Source organism: Pan paniscus, chromosome 1, assembly GCF_029289425.2.
Source record: "Pan paniscus chromosome 1, NHGRI_mPanPan1-v2.0_pri, whole genome shotgun sequence".
In the NCBI taxonomy this organism is placed as follows: Eukaryota; Metazoa; Chordata; class Mammalia; order Primates; family Hominidae; genus Pan; species Pan paniscus.
The window spans coordinates 168,052,710-168,076,531 of NC_073249.2; the positions used below are offsets into that span (position 1 = coordinate 168,052,710).

General features: G+C 44.8%; 1 protein-coding gene across 1 annotated transcript; it reads left to right on the forward strand.

The window, feature by feature from the left end:
• Positions 1 to 11,252: 11,252 nt before the first annotated feature.
• JUN (Jun proto-oncogene, AP-1 transcription factor subunit) lies at positions 11,253 to 14,865 on the forward strand. Its single transcript, XM_003824222.7, has one exon. The coding sequence runs from the start codon at positions 13,116 to 13,118 to the stop codon at positions 14,109 to 14,111; it is 996 nt and encodes a 331-aa protein (XP_003824270.1). The 5' UTR covers positions 11,253 to 13,115; the 3' UTR covers positions 14,112 to 14,865.
• The last annotated feature ends 8,957 nt before the right edge of the window (positions 14,866 to 23,822 follow it).

Here is a 23,822-nt window from a genome sequence, read left to right on the forward strand (position 1 = left end):
TATTATGATAGATTACAATATTCACTTCCTCCTTCTGCAACCTCTATGACTTCCCAGCTCTACTGATACTGAACTTAGCTGTGATACTTGCTTCAGTCAATAGAATGTGGACAGAAATGATATCATAACAGTTCCAAGCCTGGCCTTAAAAAGTTTCACATGCTTCCATTTACCCCAGTGTCTCCCCTGAGAAGAATATGCCCCTGGTAGATTCGACCTCTCTAGGATGAGTTCTAGAATGAGACACATGGAGCACATTTGAATGTGACCCTCAGTCCCATTTCTCCAGGTTGTAAACTACGCACACATGCAACAATGCATTAAAGTCAGCAGTTGCAGGAAAAGCCATCATCACTACTTAGAAAACTGTAAGGGTGGCAGCTGTAATGGGGAGGACAGAACACCAAATTAGGTCTTAGGAAGGTGAAGCCACCTCAACTGACCTGCAGACCAAAGAGCAGAAAATCAACTGATTAACATTGCGTAGCACTCAGATTTTGTGATGGTTTGTTTCACAAGAAGAGCTAATTAACCTACCTATTGTGACAAGTAAAAATTTACAGAAATCTAATTTTTAAAGAGAATAAAATCTTCTCTCTAATCCCACCCCTAACTAAGGTTACTAATGATAACCATTTGGTATATAACTTTCTGCTGGTTTTTTTTTTTCAAGGATTAAAGGAGCAAATGCATGTTTAAAAAAAAAAAAACTTAGCATAGTGCTGGGCATATGAAGAAAGCACTCATTAAACATTAGCTATTTTTATTGGTATTCTCACATAAACAGATATACTCAGATATAGGTGTTTCAATTTGTGCAGAAATGAGACCATGCTATGCACATTACTCTGAAACTCGCCTTTCTTCACTTATTGCTACATCATGGGCATTCCTCTAGGTCAACTCATCTTTATAAGGTTAATTAGCTCCTTTTAAAATGGCTACAGGATATTCCATGGTTTGACTATTCCATAATTGTCTTATTTCCACTTTACAGATAAAGAAACTGAGACTCAGAGAACTGCAAGTGTTTGCAAAATAGTTGCTACCCCTCCCTATCAAGTCTTCTCTTCTTCCCCTGTCTCAGGCTTGGTTTTGTGACACTGTGACACAATTTGGCCAATGAAAGGTGAGTGGAAATGCCCATAGGTAAAGCCTTAAGAGCCACCCCATGGTGACAGCTCTCACCCTCGTCTGTAACATACACCAGCAATATCTCAGACAGAGGCTGCTCCTTCAGCCTGGGTCTCGAAGTAAAGAGCTAAGGTGTAAATCAGGAAGGAAATGTAACATGCATATGAAATAAACTCATGTTGTTTTAAGCCTCTGAGATGCTGGGGGTTGTTTGTTGCCACAACATGATTTAGAGAATGCTAACACAATGTTTCCAGACTTTCAAGTGTTTTGTCATTCATTACAAATATTCATCATCACTGGTTTGGTCAAGCACCAACATGCTAGTCAATAAAGATGTGAGTTGATAAAATAATCAGGAATAATCACCTCCCTAACTGTATTTTTTAAAACTATCAATAGCCTCCTCCTCAAGTTCCAAATAACTGGCGAAGGATATGATAATATCACAGAAAAGATAAGTCTACCTAACCCAGTAGGTTGAGGACCATCCTTTGTGTGTGGGAAGCCTCCTAGGTAGGTCAGTATTATAAGAACTTTGACCCAGTTTCTTCATGTTGCAAACTACATACACACAAACAGGCAACACTGTGCTAAAAGGCAGTAGTTCCAAGAAAAACCATCATTGCTACTTAGAAAACTGCAGGGAAGGCAGGCAAAATGGAGAGGAAATTAGAATAAATGGGACCTTAGGAAGTCTAATTCCAGCTTCGCCATGTATCAGCTCTGAACCTCAGTTTGCAAAGAAGACTGCTGTGAGGATCCAATGAGGGACAGCAGGTGCAGTCACGACTAATAAGAAAAAGAAACATGTATTCTGATTTTTTTAAATTACATGTGGAATACATGTTCGTTGTAGAGAATTTTAAAACAAACAGAGAACATAAGAAAGAAAGTGGAAATTACCCAAAAATCACAACCATTGACATCCTGATGGTTAATCAGCTATATTTCCTTCTAGGTAAATGCATACCCATATTACATATTATACTTGTACATCACACAAAGCCTTCTGAATGCATTTATTAAGTATATGCATACATATATTACAAGACCTTCCCTCTCAGGCTCATTCTCTCCATTCTTCTTCCCAGTTTACCTTTTTGTCCCTCCAAACATGCCCCATATTCAATAATATCCAGGCCTTTGTACATGCACTCCCTCTTCCCAGAATATTCTTTCTCTCTCCACTATCTCCTCTTTTTCTGGCTACTCCTCATCTTGGAGGGCTCAGTTCCTAGAGGATAATTATCTGACCCTGACCCTTGTCAGATTTCCCCAGGGAACCTAAAGCATCCTGTTCCTTGTTTTTCATAGCATTGCCATACTGGACTAGTCTTGCCTCTTTATTCTATTTTCCTTGCTAGACCCCAACTTGTGGGCAGGTACTATGGCTTTTTTCACCAGGGATTACCAAAGGCTGCCCCATAGTAAATGCTCAAAATTTTTTGAATAAATGAGTAAAATACTTAACAATATATGCTATCTATTTTTCTTCTGAAATCCCCAAAGCACCTTACAGTTCTCAATAAATACCCACTGAAAGATTAAATATGGAAGAGTATGTAAGACATGGTAACATGCTTCATGAAGTTTATAAATTAGATGGGAAGAAAGCATTGTAAAAGGAACCTCAGCACAATTAAATGCTATATTCTTTTCTTCTGCCTCCTCCACTACTTTTCTTCAAACTAGAAAGAGCAGAACAAAATCCCTAAGTTCAGTTCCACATTTGTTTCTTCATTGAGGGTATCCTGCAGCACTAACTGAAATAAAACAGCAGCTTTAACACATATGCTCCAACATTTCAGTGGCTCAGCGCAATAAAGTTGATTCCTCATTCCATCAAAATCCTATTGAGAATATTTCTGGTCGATAAGAAACCTTTCACATGGTTATTCAGAGATCTGGACTACTTCTATCTGTGGACCTGCCCTTCTCTACGACCTTGGAGACACAGAGACGAGGAGATGGGGAGAGACGGTTTTATGAGCCAAGCCTGTAAGTGATACACAGCACATTCACTGCATTGACTAAAACTCAGCCACAGGTATTTAGAAAGGAGGCCAGGAAATGTAGTCTATCTGTACATACAAGAGGAAAAGAAAAGAGGTTTGGTGAAAACTTTGTAGTTCTTCGCCACAGCTGATAAGGGAGTACCTAATCTTCTCAAGTGACCCAAGACCAGGTAATTTTGATTTATGGATACTGAAAACACCCATTTTTTGACAGAAAAATATCCATCTAATAGTGGACATGAGAATGTATCATTCCAGGTTTAGGAATTTTGAAGGTAAAAAAAGGTCAATTCCAGAAATGAGAAACAGTGATGTTAATTACCACTCCAGAATTCTAAATGAGATTCTTTAAGATGGCTTTTATGAACATTGAAAATAAAAATGATGATTACTATAAGTACAACGAGCTGACAAGGAATTATCATAAATGATAATTTATGGCATCGTTTCTGGCACATAGTAGATAATAAATACATGTTGAGCAGGGGAACTACAATTCTACTTTTAAGGCAACTATCCTATTGATAAATAATTTTAACTTCAGAAACTTCCTTCTTAAATATGGGAAAGTTTTCTTCTCTAACTTCTAACCATTAGCCTAGCTCTGACCTCAAAACCTACAGAGACTCCTATGGGTGCTCTATTGGTCTTCCCCCTGCCTTCTCCAACCCACACTTCTCCCAGGCAAATAATCCCAGTTCATTCAATTCTTCTCCACAAGACAAGGTTTCAGGCCTCTCACCATTTGGCTGTTCTTCCCACAGATATCTGTGGTTGGCCAAATTGCTTTCCAAATTTGAGGCCCACAATATTCCCAATGATGGGACCCAATGGTGTCCAACCAGTAGCATTTAGTAGAATTACTACTCTTGGCTTTGGGCATTGTGTCCTTACTTTGTGACTAGAAGTATTTAAGTAGTGAAGATGCTAGCAAAGGAATTCCTGCATTGGAAAAAAGGCAGGACTTGGAAGGTGACCACTAAGGACTCTTGCCACTTTATGATCCTATAGGTTTTGTAGAAGTTCTGAGTAGAGAAAAGGCATCACCATAAGTGTGATAATGTATACAACAGTTACACATTCCTCCTTGACAAAAACCTTGAAGAAAATCCAAGAGGACTTCCACAAGGGCTCCGATGTATAAAAAAGATGTATTGGGTATATTCTCTGTGCTAAGCATGCTAGATGCTATGGATACAGTGGAGACCAAGAGATACGGTTTTTCTATATTCTTGACACTTGGCATCTAGTGTGTGAAATGGACTTTAATAAGACAGTTTAAAAAAATACATAATTACATAAAGAAATATAGAATAATACTTTTTAAAACATTCTATTGTTAAGAGAAAATCACCATTTCCCTTGCCTCCGTTTTCCATGATGGGACATCTGCTAAAATAACCCTCTTATCCTTTCTCTCCATCCTTTATATATACTCCCCATGGAAAGAAAAGTAATTTGAGTTATCTGATTTCTGAGTTCACAAGAAAAACCCATGCATGCCCCCCTCGGAAACCGGCTCTCTCTTTTCAGAGTCAATTCATCCAAAGGATGTATACACTCACCGTACCTCTGGAGAAGGTCTGCAACTGTCCATCATTGCCAGGAACCAGTAGGTAAGTTTAATGCATGGGTGAAACATCAGTGCTATGGGTTGAATGTTTGTCTCCTCCAAACATCATGTTGAAATGTGATTCCCACCTGTTGGAGGTGGGGCCAAATGGGGGGTGTCTGGGCCATGGGAGCAGATCCTTCATGAATAGAGTAATGCCCTCCCTGGGGTGAGGCAGGGAGTGAGTTCTTCTAGCTCTATTAGTTCTCAGGAGAGCTGGATATTAAAAAGAGCTTTGCACCTCCCCCTTTTCTCTCTTGCTTCCCTTTTGCCCATGTAATCTCTACACACCCAGAACCCCTTCACCTTCTCTCATGAGTAGAAACAGCCTGAGGCCCTTACCAGATGCAGATGCCCAATCATGAACTTTCCAAGCAGCAGAATTATGAGCCAAATACACCTTTTTTTTCTTTATAAATTACCCAGCCTCAGGAATTCCTTTATAGCAACACAAAAGAGACTAAGACAATCAGGAAATCCACTGTGGCTTCCTGTTTGCCATACCCTCCAAACCAGTTTGTATTAGCTTTCACATTGATATTTTGATCCCCACTCATCTGATTCCTGTGTCTAACTCTCAGCTGGTTCTTAACTCCAGAAGGTGAGAAAGGGGTGTTATTCATAATCCTTCTCAAAGAAAAGTTATAGGGACTTATGAGAGTATAAGGAGAAATCTAATTTACATGGAGAGAGGGCACATTAGGAAAAATCACAGAAAGTCTCTTTGTCATTTAAGCTAACATCCAAAGAAAGATAGAAATTGGCCAAAAAACAAGGAAGGGTTAAGAGGGCTCTTATAAAGGTTCTTAAGACAACAAATAGTTTGTCTTATATGAGGAACAAATGAAGGCTAGTGTGGGAGTCATTAGGACTGGTCACCATAGGATTGTGCTTCCTGGTCCCCCTGTGGCTTGGCTGGGCTGGGCCATGAGACTAGTTTTAGTCAATGAATGTGTGAGAAGTGACATGTGACATTTTTAGGAAAAGACACTTAATTGCTGTGATGAGACCCTTCAAAGCTGCCTTTCCTTCTACCACGAGATCTGAAATGTTCCTGAAAGTGGGTGTTCCATTAGCCTGGGTCCTAGAGGAAGGTGATGTGATCAGAGTGCTTGCCAACCCTTGCTGGACATATTGCAGGAGCAAGGAAAAAAAAAACTGTATTTCTTAAGTCACTGAGGTTTGGGGGAAAAAATGATTTAATTATAGCATATGAACATATAGGAACAAGAAAAAAACTTTATTTCTTAAGTCACTGAGGTTTGGAAATATTCTTAATCATAGCATAACTTAGGCTATCCTGATTGATTCAGCCAAAGGCAGTGTGGCTGGAGAAAAGTGAGATGAGAAGTCCTAGCTCTTTTAAGCTAATAGGATGCCTTTAAGGAGGCTTCCGCAGGGGAATTTGACATTTTCCAAATATTATGTATTAAAACAAGGTACTATTGCTACTCAATCATTAAAACACCCCCTTCATTCCACTATGGAAAAGGCTATTTAAAAAAAATCCATCAACAAGCATTTACTGAGCCCCTTCTATGCTTTCATATGCCAGGCTTTGTATTAAGCATTGGAGATACAAAATAAGAATAAGACACAGTTGCTGGATTTGGAGTCAGGGATTTAAGAAGACATTTACAAGATCATGTGAAAAACATTCTCTACTTCAGGTATGTACCCAGTATGGTGACAGCCAAAGAGGATAATAACTATTCGAGGTGAAGCAGGAGATGGGGTGAGGGAAAGCTTCAGAGGTAGTGATTATTTGAGCTGGCTCCTGAAGGGTGAATAGGAGTTTGCCAGGTAGCCTTTTGATTAGGGATAAACGTACATGCAAAGACAGGAAACTGTCAGAGCAATGGAAAATGTCTGGGGTGGCAGCGACTCAAAGGAATGGAGGGAATGTGGAGTGCAGGGTGTGGTAGACTGCAATACTATTCAAAAATACTTGCTGCCCCTCCTCACTGACATCAGGCTCGGTCATATAAATTGCTCTCAGCATAAGCTTTAAGAGCCATGCTTTTTTCTGTCTGCCATAACAGTAATGTTTTAGAAAGAGCGTGCTTCATTAACCAAGGTCTTTGAGCAAAGATCATGTGTGTAAATCAGAGACACAGCCAACTTATGGTGGATGTATTAGTCTGTTCTCACACTGCTAATAAAGACATACCTGAGATTGGGAAATTTATAAAGGAAAGAGGTTTAATGGACTCACAGTTCCACATGGCTGGGGAGGCCTCAAAATCATGGCAGAAGGCAAAGGAGAAGCAAAAGCACATCTTACATGGTGGCAAGCAAGAGAGCTTGTGCAGGGCAACTCCCATTTATAAAACCATAATATCTTATGAGACTAATTCATTACCATGAGAACAGTATGGGGGAAACTGACCCCATGATTCAATTATCTCCACCTGACCCCACCTTTGACATGTGAGGATTATTACAATTCAAGGTGAGATTTGAGTGGGGACACAACCAAACCATATGAGTGGACATGCAATATGAGTGAGAAACAATTCTGTGATTGTAACCCAGTAAGATTTTTGGATGGCTAACACAGCATAACCTAGAGTATGTGGAGGTGTGCATTTCCAGCTCTTTGACTTCTGGGTACCTAGTAGGATTGCACTTTCCTGCACCCTTTAAGTAAGGCATGGTCATGTGACTAATTTTAGCCAATAATATGTAAATACAATAAGAAGTGTCATTCCTAGGAGGGAGCTTTTAAAGCCAATGTGAGTTCACCATGCTTTCTTTCCCCTGCCAAACTGATGCGATGATTGTTGAAGCATGTATCAAGATGAAACTTTCTTCAGACTAGGTTTCTAAATGAGCACATTAAGCAGAGCCCCGTGAACTTGAACATGTAGTATGAGCAAAATATAAAATTTATTTTTAAGCCACTGAGATTTTAGGATTGTTTGTTATGGCAGCATAACCTAAACCATCCTGACTCATATAAAAATTGGCTCCTAGATATGGGTTAGTGTAATAACAACAATAAGCATAACAACAATAAAACTAAACAATCATTTAGAGGGTGATAACTAAGAACACTGCTATCAGAAGCTGAAGGGATGGTGATCTGTTTGGTAAACATATCACCTGTGATAATGTAGAAGGCAGATCATGAACCTGATGAACTAAAGAAAAGGATTGTAAAACAGAAAGTGAGTAGTGTGTGTTGGTGGCTGTTGGATGCATTCTGAAAGTTACTACAAGCTATTCAAGGATGAACTCAGAAAAATTTGGCCTGTTTGCAATCAGCAATGAAATGGAATAGAGAAAACCTATAAATCCAGGGATTTACATCATTAGAAGAGGCAATTGTTTCCCAGTCCCGACTGGTAAAATATAAAATCAAGAAATACTTTTAGCAAGAAAGGACCTGGAAGAAACTAAGCTTTGAAGTAAGGATCAAGTCACAAAGTATGAACCTACTATTAAAACCTCAGGATAGGAGGCCGAGGAGGACGGATCACCTGAGGTCGGGAGTTCGAGACAAGCCTGACCAATATGGAGAAATCCTGTCGCTCCTAAAAATACAAAATTAGCCGGGCGTGGTGGCACATGCCTGTAATCCCAGCTACTCAGGAGGCTGAGGCAGGAGAATCGCTTGAACCCGGGAGGTAGAGGTTGCAGTGAGCCGAGACTGTGCCATTGCACTCCAACCAGGGCAACAAGAGTGAAACTCCGTCTCAGAAAAAAAAAAAAAAAAAAAAGGATCAATTAAGATCTTACCCAGTACATACTTTCAACTGGACAAAATGGCTCTGGGAAAAGGAAGAAAGGTCTAACTCTCCCACCAAAACCCAATAAGCCCAAAGTGCTCAAAATCAAGTGAAGAGCAAGAGAGTGAGACAGCAAAAGAGAGACAGAGGAGTCAACAGGCAGGAGAGCAGGAAAGCAAAGAGATATGGCAAACCAAAGAAGTATGTCTGGAAAAGAACTTTGTGGCTATTGTCACATGGAACATCTCATATCAGATAGATAAGAAGCCTACCTACACATATTCAAGACTTAATGTCACTCTGCATCTCCCCAACTTTTAAAAGCTTATTTAAAAGAATATTTTCCAATGCCTGCTTTAGCTGTGGAAAAGGAAGACTCTCCGAGGGCAAATCCAGGAGTCATGGAAAACAATGGGCAGGGCAGCTTGGTGCTGTGACTGGATGGGTCTTTAAGGTTGTTTCCCTTGAATAAAGAATGAGGGAATTCCACCAGGGGAAGGAGAGTAGACCAAACATTTGGTGAACAGAAAGGGAGACAGAGTCTTTAGTGTTATTCCCCAAATATTCCTGGAGAGCCCTTTGAGACACCTGGTAGGATTATAGTGATCTAAAGAGGCATGGCCATGTGACTGCTTTGGCCAATGATGTATGGGCAGAAGTGATGTGTGCCATAAGTGGATGCTCTGACAGCCATGATGTTCCGAGTTCCTTCCCCACAGTCAGGATGGCTGTGAAAAGGGGTATCAACACAAGGCCTCCTTCAGCCTGAGCCCTTGAGTGACTACAATGAGCAGAGCTACCCCGCCAACCTACAACGGTCATGTAGCAGAAATGACCAACTTTCACTGGAATAAGCCACTGATATGTTAGGGTTGTTTGTTAGGGCAGCATAACGCTGCCTTTCCTGACAGAACTGGGAGTGAGAGATAAGGCTGGAGAGAGAAGGAGTTAGATTGTGAAAAGCCCCTTCTCCAAGGCATAGGAATCGGAACTCTCCTGATTGTAAGGAAAAGCCAATGAAAGCTTCCAAGCAGGGGCGTTAACATGAACAGATTTGTTATTTTTTTGGATGAAATATGCTATTTCTCAACATAAGGAGAAGATCAGCCTACTAAACCACATGAGGCAGAGAGGAACACACAGAACCTTAGGCAAAAGATATATATTTATACAAAGTCCTAAGTCTTGAAATTTCTAAATACAGGAGCTCTGAACGGAGTTACAGTCAGAGGATCCGGCAAGAAAATTTCTTCTATGCCACAAGCGCTATTTCCTCTGCAGATAACTAATACTCCACAAGAAAGTTTGCCAGAGTAGAGAAAATACAAAGGAATGTAACACAGACCTGAGGTCAATTTCCAGCTGCCTGTGTGACCTCAACAAAGATACTTAACCTCTCTGGGCCTATTTCCTCACATGTTAAATCTGGATAATAATATATGTCTCTCAAGACAGTTGTGGGGAGAAAACAGCGTATTTAAATTGCTTAGGAGAATGCCTGGCAGATAAGTGTTTAATACATGAAACTGATTTTTATTACTGTTATTAAAAAATATTTAGAACACCAACTCCCTGAATACAACAGAAAATGATTCAGGGCAACAGACAGAGGAGAATGTTCTCTCCTTGAGGAAGCAACTGGATCTTGTCATCACTGTATACCTACCCCACCCCCTCCCCAGCTCAGTGCCTGGCTCACAGTAGGCTTTCAGTTACCCTCTGCAGATCAGTGAAAGCTAGGTGAGTGCCCGGAGTGAAGAAAAGTTGGCAGGTTTCCCACTGATACCAGCTGCTGTTGGTTTCTGAACACTCAAAGCCGCAAATACCTTAGGGCTGGGGGCAATGAACCCAAGGCTGAATTCCAAGTTCAGAAGCAGCGAAGTCTGAATTTAGAACCTAGGAACTTAAACTGCTGCAGGTCCAACTTCAAGCTCCAGTTCTAGACAGAGGCTTGGGAAAGAGCTGACTTCTAACCCGGTTCCCCCTCCCCTCCTCCCCTCGATGCTTCTCACAGGAAAGTACACCTGGTCCTGCCAAATCGCACTCTTATATCCTGGCATCCTATCCAGGCTCTGCGAGGATGGAAACTGCAAGGCAGGGGAGGGAAGCGGGCTGTTTGGCCACCACCTCCCTAGTGCTGCAGGCGACCCTGTCACACTAACTCCTGGCAGCCCAGTGAGGTGGACGGCACCGGCCCCACCTGCAGATGAGGGAAATGAAGCTCGGAGGAGTTCCGTGATTTGCTTGCTTCACATTGTGGTAGCCTGGCCACGAAAGAACCAGGATTCCCGACTTCGGGATTCTTTCCACCACACACTTTCGTCCCTAAGGGGTGGGGGGCGGGGGGAGAATAAAATAACCGCGGAAAAGGAACCACTTACATGTGTCTAGCGCTTCCTAGAGGCTACCCAGGATATGCGCCCACCACCCGGCCGGGAGTGCAGAAATTTGAAGTCCAGGTTCTACCCCGGGGTTCCGAGTACTACTGCGTGACTTTATGCGAGTGTCCGCCGCCTTCTGGGCTTGTTTTCCCGGAAGCAACTCGGCGCGGATGGAGTGTGTGTGCGCGCGCGCGCGCGCGTTATGTTGTGCGTGTTGTGTTAAGCGTGTGCGTGTTGTCCGGGGGCGGGAGGGGGAGTAGACTAACACCGGGGTTCCCCGAGTTTCGGATCGCCTACACGCTTGTTCCCATCTGGACCCTGTTACCCACCAATTGCGCCCACTATAAAAACTGCCCCTCCGAGGCAAAGCTGTGAACCCCCGCGCCCTTTCCCCCACGGTCCCGTTGGATGAAGTGGGGTGCAACGGAGACTCAGCTGAGCGTCCAGTTTCGGGCAATACAAATCTCTAGGCTTCTACGAGCAGCCAGACGACCCCGCGGACCGTCGCTCCTGAACTTGACCGAGATGCAAACTTCGGAGCGTTCTCAACGTGGGGGGCCGACTCTCGGGAGACCGCCCCTAAACTTAAGTCTCCTTAGGCTCGCCCCCACCTGGGACTTCACAGAGCCACCTTAAGGGCGGTACTCCCGCCCCCCCGGAAGTGCGGGGGGGGTGGCAGCGTACTTGGATTCTCAGCCTCCAGCCCCGCGCGGTGGCGGCCGCCGGTGGATGACTTCGGGCCCCACAAGTGGGGAAACAACAACCACCCCTCGCCCGCACCCCTGGCCCAAAACAACTGGCCAGGTTCCCTGGCCTCCCGGGTCCCTGCATCCCCCGCATCCCCGTCCGCAGCCGTGAACTTGAGCCCCCCTCCGTCAGAGGTTGCGAGCGTCCGCCCGCTCGCGGCAGCCACCGTCACTAGACAGTCAAACCCCAAGACGTCAGCCCACAATGCACCGGGCGGGCCGGGAAAAACGGCCCGGGGAGGGGACCGGGGAAGAGAGGGCCGAGAGGCGTGCAGCAGGGGGGAGGGTAGGAGAAAGAAGGGCCCGACTGTAGGAGGGCAGCGGAGCATTACCTCATCCCGTGAGCCTCCGCGGGCCCAGAGAAGAATCTTCTAGGGTGGAGTCTCCATGGTGACGGGCGGGCCCGCCCCCCTGAGAGCGACGCGAGCCAATGGGAAGGCCTTGGGGTGACATCATGGGCTATTTTTAGGGGTTGACTGGTAGCAGATAAGTGTTGAGCTCGGGCTGGATAAGGGCTCAGAGTTGCACTGAGTGTGGCTGAAGCAGCGAGGCGGGAGTGGAGGTGCGCGGACTCAGGCAGACAGACAGACACAGCCAGCCAGCCAGGTCGGCAGTATAGTCCGAACTGCAAATCTTATTTTCTTTTCACCTTCTCTCTAACTGCCCAGAGCTAGCGCCTGTGGCTCCCGGGCTGGTGTTTCGGGAGTGCCCAGAGAGCCTGGTCTCCAGCCGCCCCCGGGAGGAGAGCCCTGCTGCCCAGGCGCTGTTGACAGCGGCGGAAAGCAGCGGTACCCACGCGCCCGCCGGGGGAAGTCGGCGAGCGGCTGCAGCAGCAAAGAACTTTCCCGGCTGGGAGGACCGGAGACAAGTGGCACAGAGTCCCGGAGCGAACTTTTGCAAGCCTTTCCTGCGTCTTAGGCTTCTCCGCGGCGGTAAAGACCAGAAGGCGGTGGAGAGCCACGCGAGAGAAGAAGGACGTGCGCTCAGCTTCGCTAGCACCGGTTGCTGAACTTGGGCGAGCGCGAGCCGCGGCTGCCGGGCGCCCCCTCCCCCTAGCAGCGGAGGAGGGGACAAGTCGTCGGAGTCCGGGCGGCCGAGACCCGCCGCCGGCCGGCCACTGCAGGGTCCGCACTGATCCGCGCCGCGGGGAGAGCCGCTGCTCTGGGAAGTGAGTTCTCCTGCGGACTCCGAGGAACCGCTGCGCCCGAAGAGCGCTCAGTGAGTGACCGCGACTTTTCAAAGCCGGGTAGCGCGCGCGAGTCGACAAGTAAGAGTGCGGGAGGCATCTTAATTAACCCTGCGCTCCCTGGAGCGAGCTGGTGAGGAGGGCGCAGCGGGGACGACAGCCAGCGGGTGCGTGCGCTCTTAGAGAAACTTTCCCTGTCAAAGGCTCCGGGGGGCGCGGGTGTCTCCCGCTTGCCAGAGCCCTGTTGCGGCCCCGAAACTTGTGCGCGCAGCCCAAACTAACCTCACGTGAAGTGACGGACTGTTCTATGACTGCAAAGATGGAAACGACCTTCTATGACGATGCCCTCAACGCCTCGTTCCTCCCGTCCGAGAGCGGACCTTATGGCTACAGTAACCCCAAGATCCTGAAACAGAGCATGACCCTGAACCTGGCCGACCCAGTGGGGAGCCTGAAGCCGCACCTCCGCGCCAAGAACTCGGACCTCCTCACCTCGCCCGACGTGGGGCTGCTCAAGCTGGCGTCGCCCGAGCTGGAGCGCCTGATAATCCAGTCCAGCAACGGGCACATCACCACCACGCCGACCCCCACCCAGTTCCTGTGCCCCAAGAACGTGACAGATGAGCAGGAGGGCTTCGCCGAGGGCTTCGTGCGCGCCCTGGCCGAACTGCACAGCCAGAACACGCTGCCCAGCGTCACGTCGGCGGCGCAGCCGGTCAACGGGGCAGGCATGGTGGCTCCCGCGGTAGCCTCGGTGGCAGGGGGCAGCGGCAGCGGCGGCTTCAGCGCCAGCCTGCACAGCGAGCCGCCGGTCTACGCCAACCTCAGCAACTTCAACCCAGGCGCGCTGAGCAGCGGCGGCGGGGCGCCCTCCTACGGCGCGGCTGGCCTGGCCTTTCCCGCGCAACCCCAGCAGCAGCAGCAGCCGCCGCACCACCTGCCCCAGCAGATGCCCGTGCAGCACCCGCGGCTGCAGGCCCTGAAGGAGGAGCCTCAGACAGTGCCCGAGATGCCCGGCGAGACACCGCCCCTGTCCCCCATCGACATGGAGTCCCAGGAGCGGATCAAGGCGGAGAGGAAGCGCATGAGGAACCGCATCGCTGCCTCCAAGTGCCGAAAAAGGAAGCTGGAGAGAATCGCCCGGCTGGAGGAAAAAGTGAAAACCTTGAAAGCTCAGAACTCGGAGCTGGCGTCCACGGCCAACATGCTCAGGGAACAGGTGGCACAGCTTAAACAGAAAGTCATGAACCACGTTAACAGTGGGTGCCAACTCATGCTAACGCAGCAGTTGCAAACATTTTGAAGAGAGACCGTCGGGGGCTGAGGGGCAACGGAGAAAAAAATAACACAGAGAGACAGACTTGAGAACTTGACAAGTTGCGACGGAGAGAAAAAAGAAGTGTCCGAGAACTAAAGCCAAGGGTATCCAAGTTGGACTGGGTTGCGTCCTGACGGCGCCCCCAGTGTGCACGAGTGGGAAGGACTTGGCGCGCCCTCCCTTGGCGTGGAGCCAGGGAGCGGCCGCCTGCGGGCTGCCCCGCTTTGCGGACGGGCTGTCCCCGCGCGAACGGAACGTTGGACTTTTCGTTAACATTGACCAAGAACTGCATGGACCTAACATTCGATCTCATTCAGTATTAAAGGGGGGAGGGGGAGGGGGTTACAAACTGCAATAGAGACTGTAGATTGCTTCTGTAGTACTCCTTAAGAACACAAAGCGGGGGGAGGGTTGGGGAGGGGCGGCAGGAGGGAGGTTTGTGAGAGCGAGGCTGAGCCTACAGATGAACTCTTTCTGGCCTGCCTTCGTTAACTGTGTATGTACATATATATATTTTTTAATTTGATGAAAGCTGATTACTGTCAATAAACAGCTTCATGCCTTTGTAAGTTATTTCTTGTTTGTTTGTTTGGGTATCCTGCCCAGTGTTGTTTGTAAATAAGAGATTTGGAGCACTCTGAGTTTACCATTTGTAATAAAGTATATAATTTTTTTATGTTTTGTTTCTGAAAATTCCAGAAAGGATATTTAAGAAAATACAATAAACTATTGGAAAGTACTCCCCAACCTCTTTTCTGCATCATCTGTAGATACTAGCTATCTAGGTGGAGTTGAAAGAGTTAAGAATGTCGATTAAAATCACTCTCAGTGCTTCTTACTATTAAGCAGTAAAAACTGTTCTCTACTAGACTTTAGAAATAAATGTACCTGACGTACCTGATGCTATGGTCAGGTTATACTCCTCCTCCCCCAGCTATCTATATGGAATTGCTTACCAAAGGATAGTGCGATGTTTCAGGAGGCTGGAGGAAGGGGGGTTGCAGTGGAGAGGGACAGCCCACTGAGAAGTCAAACATTTCAAAGTTTGGGATTGTATCAAGTGGCATGTGCTGTGACCATTTATAATGTTAGTAGAAATTTAACAATAGGTGCTTATTCTCAAAGCAGGAATTGGTGGCAGATTTTACAAAAGATGTATCCTTCCAATTTGGAATCTTCTCTTTGACAATTCCTAGATAAAAAGATGGCCTTTGCTTATGAATATTTATAACAGCATTCTTGTCACAATAAATGTATTCAAATACCAATAACAGATCTTGAATTGCTTCCCTTTACTACTTTTTTCTTCCCAAGTTATATACTGAAGTTTTTATTTTTAGTTGCTGAGGTTAACATTGCTGCAATCTGAAGTGACTTGAAAATTAAGAAGCAAAGAATTTAGGAAGAGTCAAACTAGAAGTTGTGATCTGAATGAAACAGTCTCCCAATTTCATTAATTATTTCCCTCTTTCTCCATCTCTATCTCTCTCTCTACTACCTCACCCCCAAATAAACCCCTATGCCTGTGGAAACTAACAGTTTAGCATTTTGGATCTGTCTGTAGTTTATTTCTTAATTTGTTTCTAAAATAATCAACCTTGTTTAAATATAGAATCAGTCTCAAAAGATAGTAATCTAATACTATGGAAAAGATTCACAAGAGAAAACATGAACACTAACTCAATGATTACATGCATAAATCAAACCTCAGCTCTGGGGAAATGGGAAACTTGAATTCTGCCTACAGATATAACTTAGGAGATCAACAAGGCAGTGCTCAACAAGGGAACAATTTTTTGCTTGGTTGCTTTTCATACCAAGAGCCAGTGTGATTATCAGGCAGCAAAAGCAATTTGATATCCAGGAATATTTCACAAACCACTAATTGAGTCAGGGCTGTTTGCTCATTAGCAGTGTTCTAGTACCCAGTAGGTCTGGGAGTGCTAATATCCTGCCTGTGGCTGTAAATCCAAATACACAAAGAGTTTCTCCTTAGGAGTTTATCTAGGAGTGGAAGAGATTGGACAGGCTTGTTAGCTTCGGATATACTCTCCTTTGTAATAACACTTCTTGAACAAAGGGTTACTGGGAGCAGAGCCCAGTTTGCCAAACTGAATTTGCCGATGTCAGCAACCCGGAAGGTGAGATGATTTTGACCATATGTAGAAATAGCAGAGGGACAATAAAGCATTTTGGGGTGGGGCTCTGTGGAAGCTAAACAAGAGCCAACTAGAAAAAATAAGCAGGCTGGGGAATTAATTACCTGCAAAGGTAGACTAAGCCCAGACAACAGTACAGCACAGAAAAGCCACACCACTCCCCAGTTTGCTTTAGATTTCAGTGTTAAAAAAAAAAAAAAGTCTGAAACTCAGGCCTATCCCCATGCTTGATTGTTTCAATTAACGTTCTAAATGTATATTCTTGAAATTCTAACCATTCTAACCAAAAGGGGTGGAAAAAAGTAATTGTGGTAGAGGAAATTAACCCATGATCTCTGGTAAATTTTGGAGACAAAAGATTAACTGCTTATAAACACTTAATGGTTAAGCTTATTATGGGCCTTCAATGAGTTAATCTTTGAATTAAGGTAACACTAATAGTTGGAGAAGATGAAGCTGGTGACACATCGTCATTAATCCTCTTAATTTTTTTTTACACATATATATATGTTACATATATAAAATAATTCAATCAAGGACATTTAACCCTCTGTGTCTATCAGGACAGAGGGTTCACGAACTCAATGAAAATGCCCAGAAAGTTGTGTTTGTGTGTCTGTACACACTCTTCTGAGGAGAGAAATTTTTGTTTTTATTTGACCCTCCCAGAGTTCCATGACTCAAAAAAAAAGGTTAATAAACCATGAACTGACAAGCTACATGCCCACTATCAGAAACATATCATTGTATGGATCTAAATCCCATGCTCTTTCACCCCTTCATGTTTCTGCTTGCATGTATTTGCCTGGAATACCTTTCCTTCTAGTTCAACTGATAAATCCTACCCATTCTTCAAGTCTTGGCGTAAGTGACACCTTCTCTGTAAAGCTTCCCTTAGTAACTCCATCTTCAAAAGGAATGAATAATTCCCTAATGAGCATGATAACATTTTATCAAAAATCCTATGATAGCACATACAAAAATGTATTATGAACCTCTGTGTCTCCTGGTCAGAACCCTATCTTCTTCATCAATGGACTCCCAAACTTTTAATGTAGCGCCTGGCATATAGTAGATGTTCATAAAATAAATGTTTGATGACTGAACGAACAAGTGAGCTCAAACCCTCCTCCAACATAATTCCAAGTCTTAGTTTCTTCTAGTAAATATACTTCATTCATTTCCAGGTGCATAACTCATGATGGATCAACCCTCAAAGTCAACCTGGCCAACCCTCCAGTTCTAAAGCCCAGTTCTTAGTGAGTGTTCTTAAAAGAATTAAGCTGTTAGCACATTCATACATCCAGCCACACAGAGTGTCCCTTCCTGCCTCCACTAATGCAGGTGAGCATCTTCTTACATTAAATGGGTCTGCCTGAAACATTAGTTTTGAAGGTGGAAATGGAGCCTATGTGTGTCCTTGGGCAGGCACAAAAACAGTTCCAGATGTGTCTTCATTTAAAACAACCAGCTTCATTGGTAATGAGAGAGGGGACTTTCTGTTAGTAAAATTAGACATATTTCAGGGGTCCAGAAGTTAGTACCCAATGTTTGCTTGCTGAGACAGGAATCATGCTAATCCATCTATTCCTCCATGTCATTTCATTGCTAGAGAAGTGCATTCATGAACCAAGGAAAGAGACCATGACTTCTGGTTTGATTGCCCCTTGCCTCCTCCACCCACCTCTATGGTGGTCAAGTAGGATCTCATAGAAGAGGGGAAGAGGGTTAGAAGCTGGGATGGCCCCAGAATGTAAAACTATTCTTTCCTAACTCTGGAACCTAACTTGAGTTGTTTGGTTTTGGACTTTTGGACATCATAAAGCAGGGCATTCCTCTGGTCCTGAGTCTCTTTGAGGCCCTCTGCTTGTCTGTGGGGATTCAATGATGAGCAAAATATAATCCCTATTCTCAAGGAACTCACATTCTGGTAGAGTGGAATGTGGAGATGAAATAGAAACTATTCTAAAGGCACAAGATATATGCTATAAGAAAAAGGTGCCAGATGGGAGCAGAAGGAGACATTATTAGAAAATGCTTTATGGGAGAGGCGACATTTGAGCTGATCCAGTGGGCCTTACCAGGCAGAAAAGATTGGAAAGAAACGTGCATGCAAAGGCAGAGAAGTATGAGAAAACGTCTTGTGTTTAGGGACCTGAAAGCTGCTTAGAGAAGCTCGGAAGAAAGATACGAGAAGAAAACTGAAGGGAGAAGAGGCAGGGAAGTTGAAGGCTTGGGTTGAGATTTAATATCCATTCCATGTTATCCTATAGGTGACAGAGAAAGCAGGTGAATTTGAAACAGAGTGGGGACATAATACCCTCAGCTTAAGAATGATTCATGCTGGCAACAGTTTGGAGGATGGATTGGTGAAGAAGAAGCTAGGTAAGGGGTGAAATACCAAAGATAGGTTTTCAGTTTTGTTTAGAATGCCTGTGGTATTTAAAGTAGTCTTACAGTTGGGGGACAAATGGGAAGAAGATGGCTTGGTCCAGGCTACATCATGCCACCTTTCTTCTTATGTAACTTTCTGATGAGTTAGGCCTAAAGAGGGATACCAGGAGGTTTGCTTTCCTCTTATGCTACCTGCTCCATACTTACATTTTCCTCTCCATTGGGTCCATTTGATACCTGAAAGAAAATCTTCTCACAAAATGGTCTAGAGCCCACCTGTTCAGAGTCAGGAAGCTCAAATAAACAGATGTGAATGAAACAGACCTGCAACCGTGTAGGCCAGGCCTTCCAGGGTTATAGCACAGAACTGGTCTTCACTGCTGCAAGACCAAACCTGACTTTATCTGGTCACCTAGAATTGATTAAGCTCAATGAGGCTAGTTGACCCAAACTTTATAAACTCTTTGATGTATAAACAAATTATGTTGAGGGAACTGATAATAACATTTTGCATTCCCATAGCACTCGTTTTCTACCACAAGTAATATTGAAATCCTATTTTGTGCCAGAAACCAGGAACACAGAAGAGTGAAAGCAACAGGATGCCTTCCCTCATGGAGTTTCTCATCTAGCTAAAAGGAACAGTAAATAAACACACAAGGCCAGGCACGGTGGCTCACACCTGTAATCCCAGCACTTTGGGAGGCTAAGGCAGGCATATTACTTCAGGTCAGTAGTTCGAGACCAGCCTGGCCAACATGGTGAAACCCTGTCTCTCTACTGAAAATACAAAAATTAGCTGGGCATGGTGGTGGGTGCCTGTAATCCCAGCTACCCAGGAGGCTGAGGCAGGAGAATCACTTGAACCCAGGAGGCGGAAGTTGCAGTGAGCTGAGATGGCGCCACTGCACTCCAGCCTGGGCGACAGAGAGAGATTCCGTGAAGAAAGAAAGAAAGAGAGAGAGAGAAAGAGAGGGAGGGAGGGAGGGAGGAAGGAAAAGAAACACACAAATAAATATATGATTAAAGTGCAATGAAGAAAAAGAACTGGGCACTAATAAAGAGAAGATCTAAATTGGGGTGGCAACAAAGTATTTCTGGAGAACTACTTGAGCTGAGAAATCTTAGACTAAGAGTTCCCCATGTGAAGAGCAGATGAATAGGAGTGAGACATCCCAGGTGAAGAATCAGCATGAGGGAGAGCCTGGGAAAGACTCTGGTGCACTCTAGTAGTTATGAGAAGGCCTGAATCCCTGGAGCATACTAAGCAAAAGAAAGAGTGATGAGCAATGACATTTGTACTCACCCGTCCGTACTCTTATAGTTTCGAAAGCTCTTTTGCCTCTTCTGTCTCATGTTATTTTCACCACTGTTCTCGGGATGCCCATTGATAGTAGTCATGTTTCATGGGAGCAGAAGCTGAGGCTCCCAGTGAGTTTTAAGTGCTTTTGTTGAGGCCATGGCTCCAGTAACTGGTGGGGCACAATTTGGTCCCCAGGCATCAAGAACCATATTTTTCACCTATATTGTTCCAAGAAACAGAAATCCTGGTGACCTTGGGTCTCTTACTCAGTGCACACCCCTACGTCTACATCAAGGACCCTGAGGACTGAATTAGTTATCAGAAGGTTCTTTGATGTGCACAGCATCTGAGCAAAGGTAATCAGATAGTCTCCTGGGATATTTCGTCCATGCCGCAGCAATGTCTAATGAACTCTCCTTGCCTCTCTGCAAACTCCCCCTCTCTGGAGAGAATGAACACTTCTGTGCTGAGAAGCCCTGAGAGTTTCTTGCTATACAAACTTCTTTCATGTACATCACTAAAAAACATTGTTTGATGATTGCCTCATTATTGCTTCAAACAACTGTGTTACCAGATGGCCAATACAGTTATTGCCTTCTTAGGTTGTAGGTACTCACTGGTCCCCTGGACAGAATTTGAATATTTCCCAAAAATCCTGAGGATTGTACATTCATCACCTTGGGCTGATGACTAATCTCTTCCAGGGTGTATTGATTGATCTTAGGTTCATGCTTGAAGGGGGAACTTCTCCTGATATTATGTTATCCTGGAGAAAAATGGGCAGGCACCTGAGTTGTTCTATTATTGACCATTCTACCAGTTAAGATGTGTGCAGGGGCCAGCAACAGAACATGCAACGTAAACCAGAAGACCAGCTATGAAACAAGTCCACGAGTGGCTAATGTAGTGGCTTAATGACATAATCACGGGTTCAGGTGCCTCCTATCTTTTCATTTCACCGTTCTCAGTGTGTCAAGGAAGTTTCTTGTGAGCACTCAAGATACCTGCAGCATTTCCGGCATCATAAGTCAACACAATAGTCACCAGCAATGCAGGAATGTTTACTACCATCTTTCTGTTTTTATTAACAAGAGAAACTTTCCTAGCGGCTCCCCACCTCCACCCCAGTAGACTTGCCCTTTTGTCCCATTGGACAGGAGCAGATCATATTCCTAGACTCAAAATCATTCATGACTAGGAAGTGAACCCACCATGATTGCTTGTACTTTGCCATCTCCTACCTCCTTGAACTTATGCGAGAGGACTTCTGACTTGCATCAGCCAATGAAATGCAAACAATGGTGACATATCACACCAAGATAGGACACCTTGAGAGCAAGTACAAGATTCAACATCTTCCCTTTTCTTTGCCTTGGCAACTGTGGACACACAGGAATGCAATGTCCATCAGCCTGTGTCCTTAAATGATAATGATGTGGACAGAGTCCACTCTCCTCTCTCACAACTCCTGACCACCAGCATACCCACAGCGACCATTTAGCATGAGCAAAATCCCCCAAGAATTTGTTGCTTTAAGGCACTGAATTTGAGGGTTGCTTGTTCTTATAGCATTACCTAGTATATTCTAACTCTAGTAGGAACCAACAGTAGGAATGATATCCTCTGGTAGGAACCAATAATGCTTGCTACAAGCATAATAAAAACCGACACGTATATAATATTTATAATAGATACCATTTGCTACATGTCTCCTATGTAGCAGGCATTGTGTTAGGACTTCCAGGGTTGGTGTTAAGGGGAAATGGAGCATCAGGTCTTGTTCAACTTTAGGAAATAAGTGACTTGTGGAAGCTCAAGCTGAATCCAACTCTTCCTGACTCCAAAGAACTGGCTTTGTCCACACAGGACCTTGCTCCTGAATAGTACTGCCACGTAAATTTCTATCTCATTGAACTTTGCAACTTCTCTGCCACACAGGCACTGTTATTTCATTTTGTATATGAGGAACTGAGATTTAGAGAAAAAAACTATCTTGCCAAACTTCAGAGCTAGAAAGACACTAGAGCCTCTGCCCTTCCCACTGTTCCTCACTGCACTTCTGAACAAACACATCAGGAATTGAGGTATTATGAGTTAGGGGAGAGAATTGAGGTATTATGACTCAGAGGCATGCAGATTTTGGAGTGAAGTGCCCCTGCGTTAAATCTAGCCTCTGCCACTTGTAGCTGGGGAGCATGGAGCCAGTCCCTTACCATTGATTGCTAATCCTCAATTTCTTTCTTTGCAAAAATGAGGCCAATCATGGCTGGCACAGAAGGTTGTTGGGAGGAACATACATCTAAAGCACTTATATACAGCAGGCACAGAATAATTAGCTAGTTTTTACTGTCGACTTGTTAATTTAAGAAAAAAAAATCAGGAATACAATCAGGAATACACACACATACACACACACACACACACAGCTGAAATAAAAACATTTCCCATTAAGATTCAACGAGGTCTCACAGGGCCTACTTCTTGGTCATATAAGGGCTGGCAGGTCCTCTCTGTGGGCTGGAGAAAAGTTTTGTTTCCCCAGCTGCACTCACGGGGGAATACTCTGCAGGCACTGCATTGTGAACCTGTTTGGCTTGGCTCAGAGGCCTGTCAGCACATTCAGGAAGTGAAGTCAGAAAAAGGCAGGATTTCAAACAGAGCCAGCTGCACACAAATGCCCAGGCAGTGAAATGCCTTATTCGACCAGGGTGCCTATCAGCCTGGCTTGCCCTAGGTGCTGTCAAAGAAGCCTCTGAGAGTGGCTCTGTGCCAGAAAAGGAAGAAGCAATCACCAGCACCCAGGCTAAGGCCATAGCTTCCACAACAAGGTGGCCTGGGGGCTGTGCAGGGGTCATCTCAGCCAGTCTCCTGCCTTAGGCTCTCTGAGCTTGCTCTAAACCTGAGCTCTCTGAACTTGCTAGGTGGAGGGCCTAATGTTTATCTCCTGGGAGTATTGAAGTCAAGGTGTGAGATTGGGAGAAGAGATGAGGGAAAGGACAGCAAAATGAAGGAATGGGTTACCAGTGTTGGGGAGGGGAGGGAGAGAACTGGATGAAGTGCCTGAGAGGATATGGAATCCTGAGAAAGAACCATGCTGCCACTCTCCAGCCATATTCGCATGCCGAGGAAACAGCATAGTGGCTAAGACCTGAATTCTAATATCAACCTCGAGCTGTCAGTGGGAAAATATTTCACTTGTCTAAGCCTCAGTTGCATTCACTGTGAAATGGAGATAATATAATATCTACTCCCATTGTGTTGTTGTAACGATTAAATAGGTCAATATATGTAAAAGAGCTTAACCTAGTGCCAGCAAATCATAAATGTATCAGTTAGAATTCCATGGTTACAAGAGGCAGGAAACTTAGTTTAAATGGAAAGGATTTTTATTGAAATATATCAGTCAAAAACCATCATAGATGTAGCTCCAGACATGGCTATATACAGGGTTCAAATGGTATCATCAGGCTTTGATTTCTGTCTGTCACTCAGCTTGCTCTGGGAAGTGTTAGCTTCATCTTCAGTCTCCATGTGGTAGTGTCCAGAAAGTCCCAACTCTCCATCCATAGGGGTCAGAGGGCTACAGCAATTTCTCACAGCCTCCCAGAATTATGCTTCATTGATCTAATTGGGTCACATACACATCCCTGAACCAATCAGTATGGCCAAGGGGTGAAGTGGGATATATTGACCAGCTTAAGTGTAGGTCAAGTGCCCACCTCTGAAACCAAGGTTGTGGAGTCATTCAAAGCACATGGCCAGACAGGGAGGAAAGAGGGTATCTTCAAAGGAAAATCAGGATCTAGGAGGGAGTAGATACTGGGGGGATCAAAAGAAAAT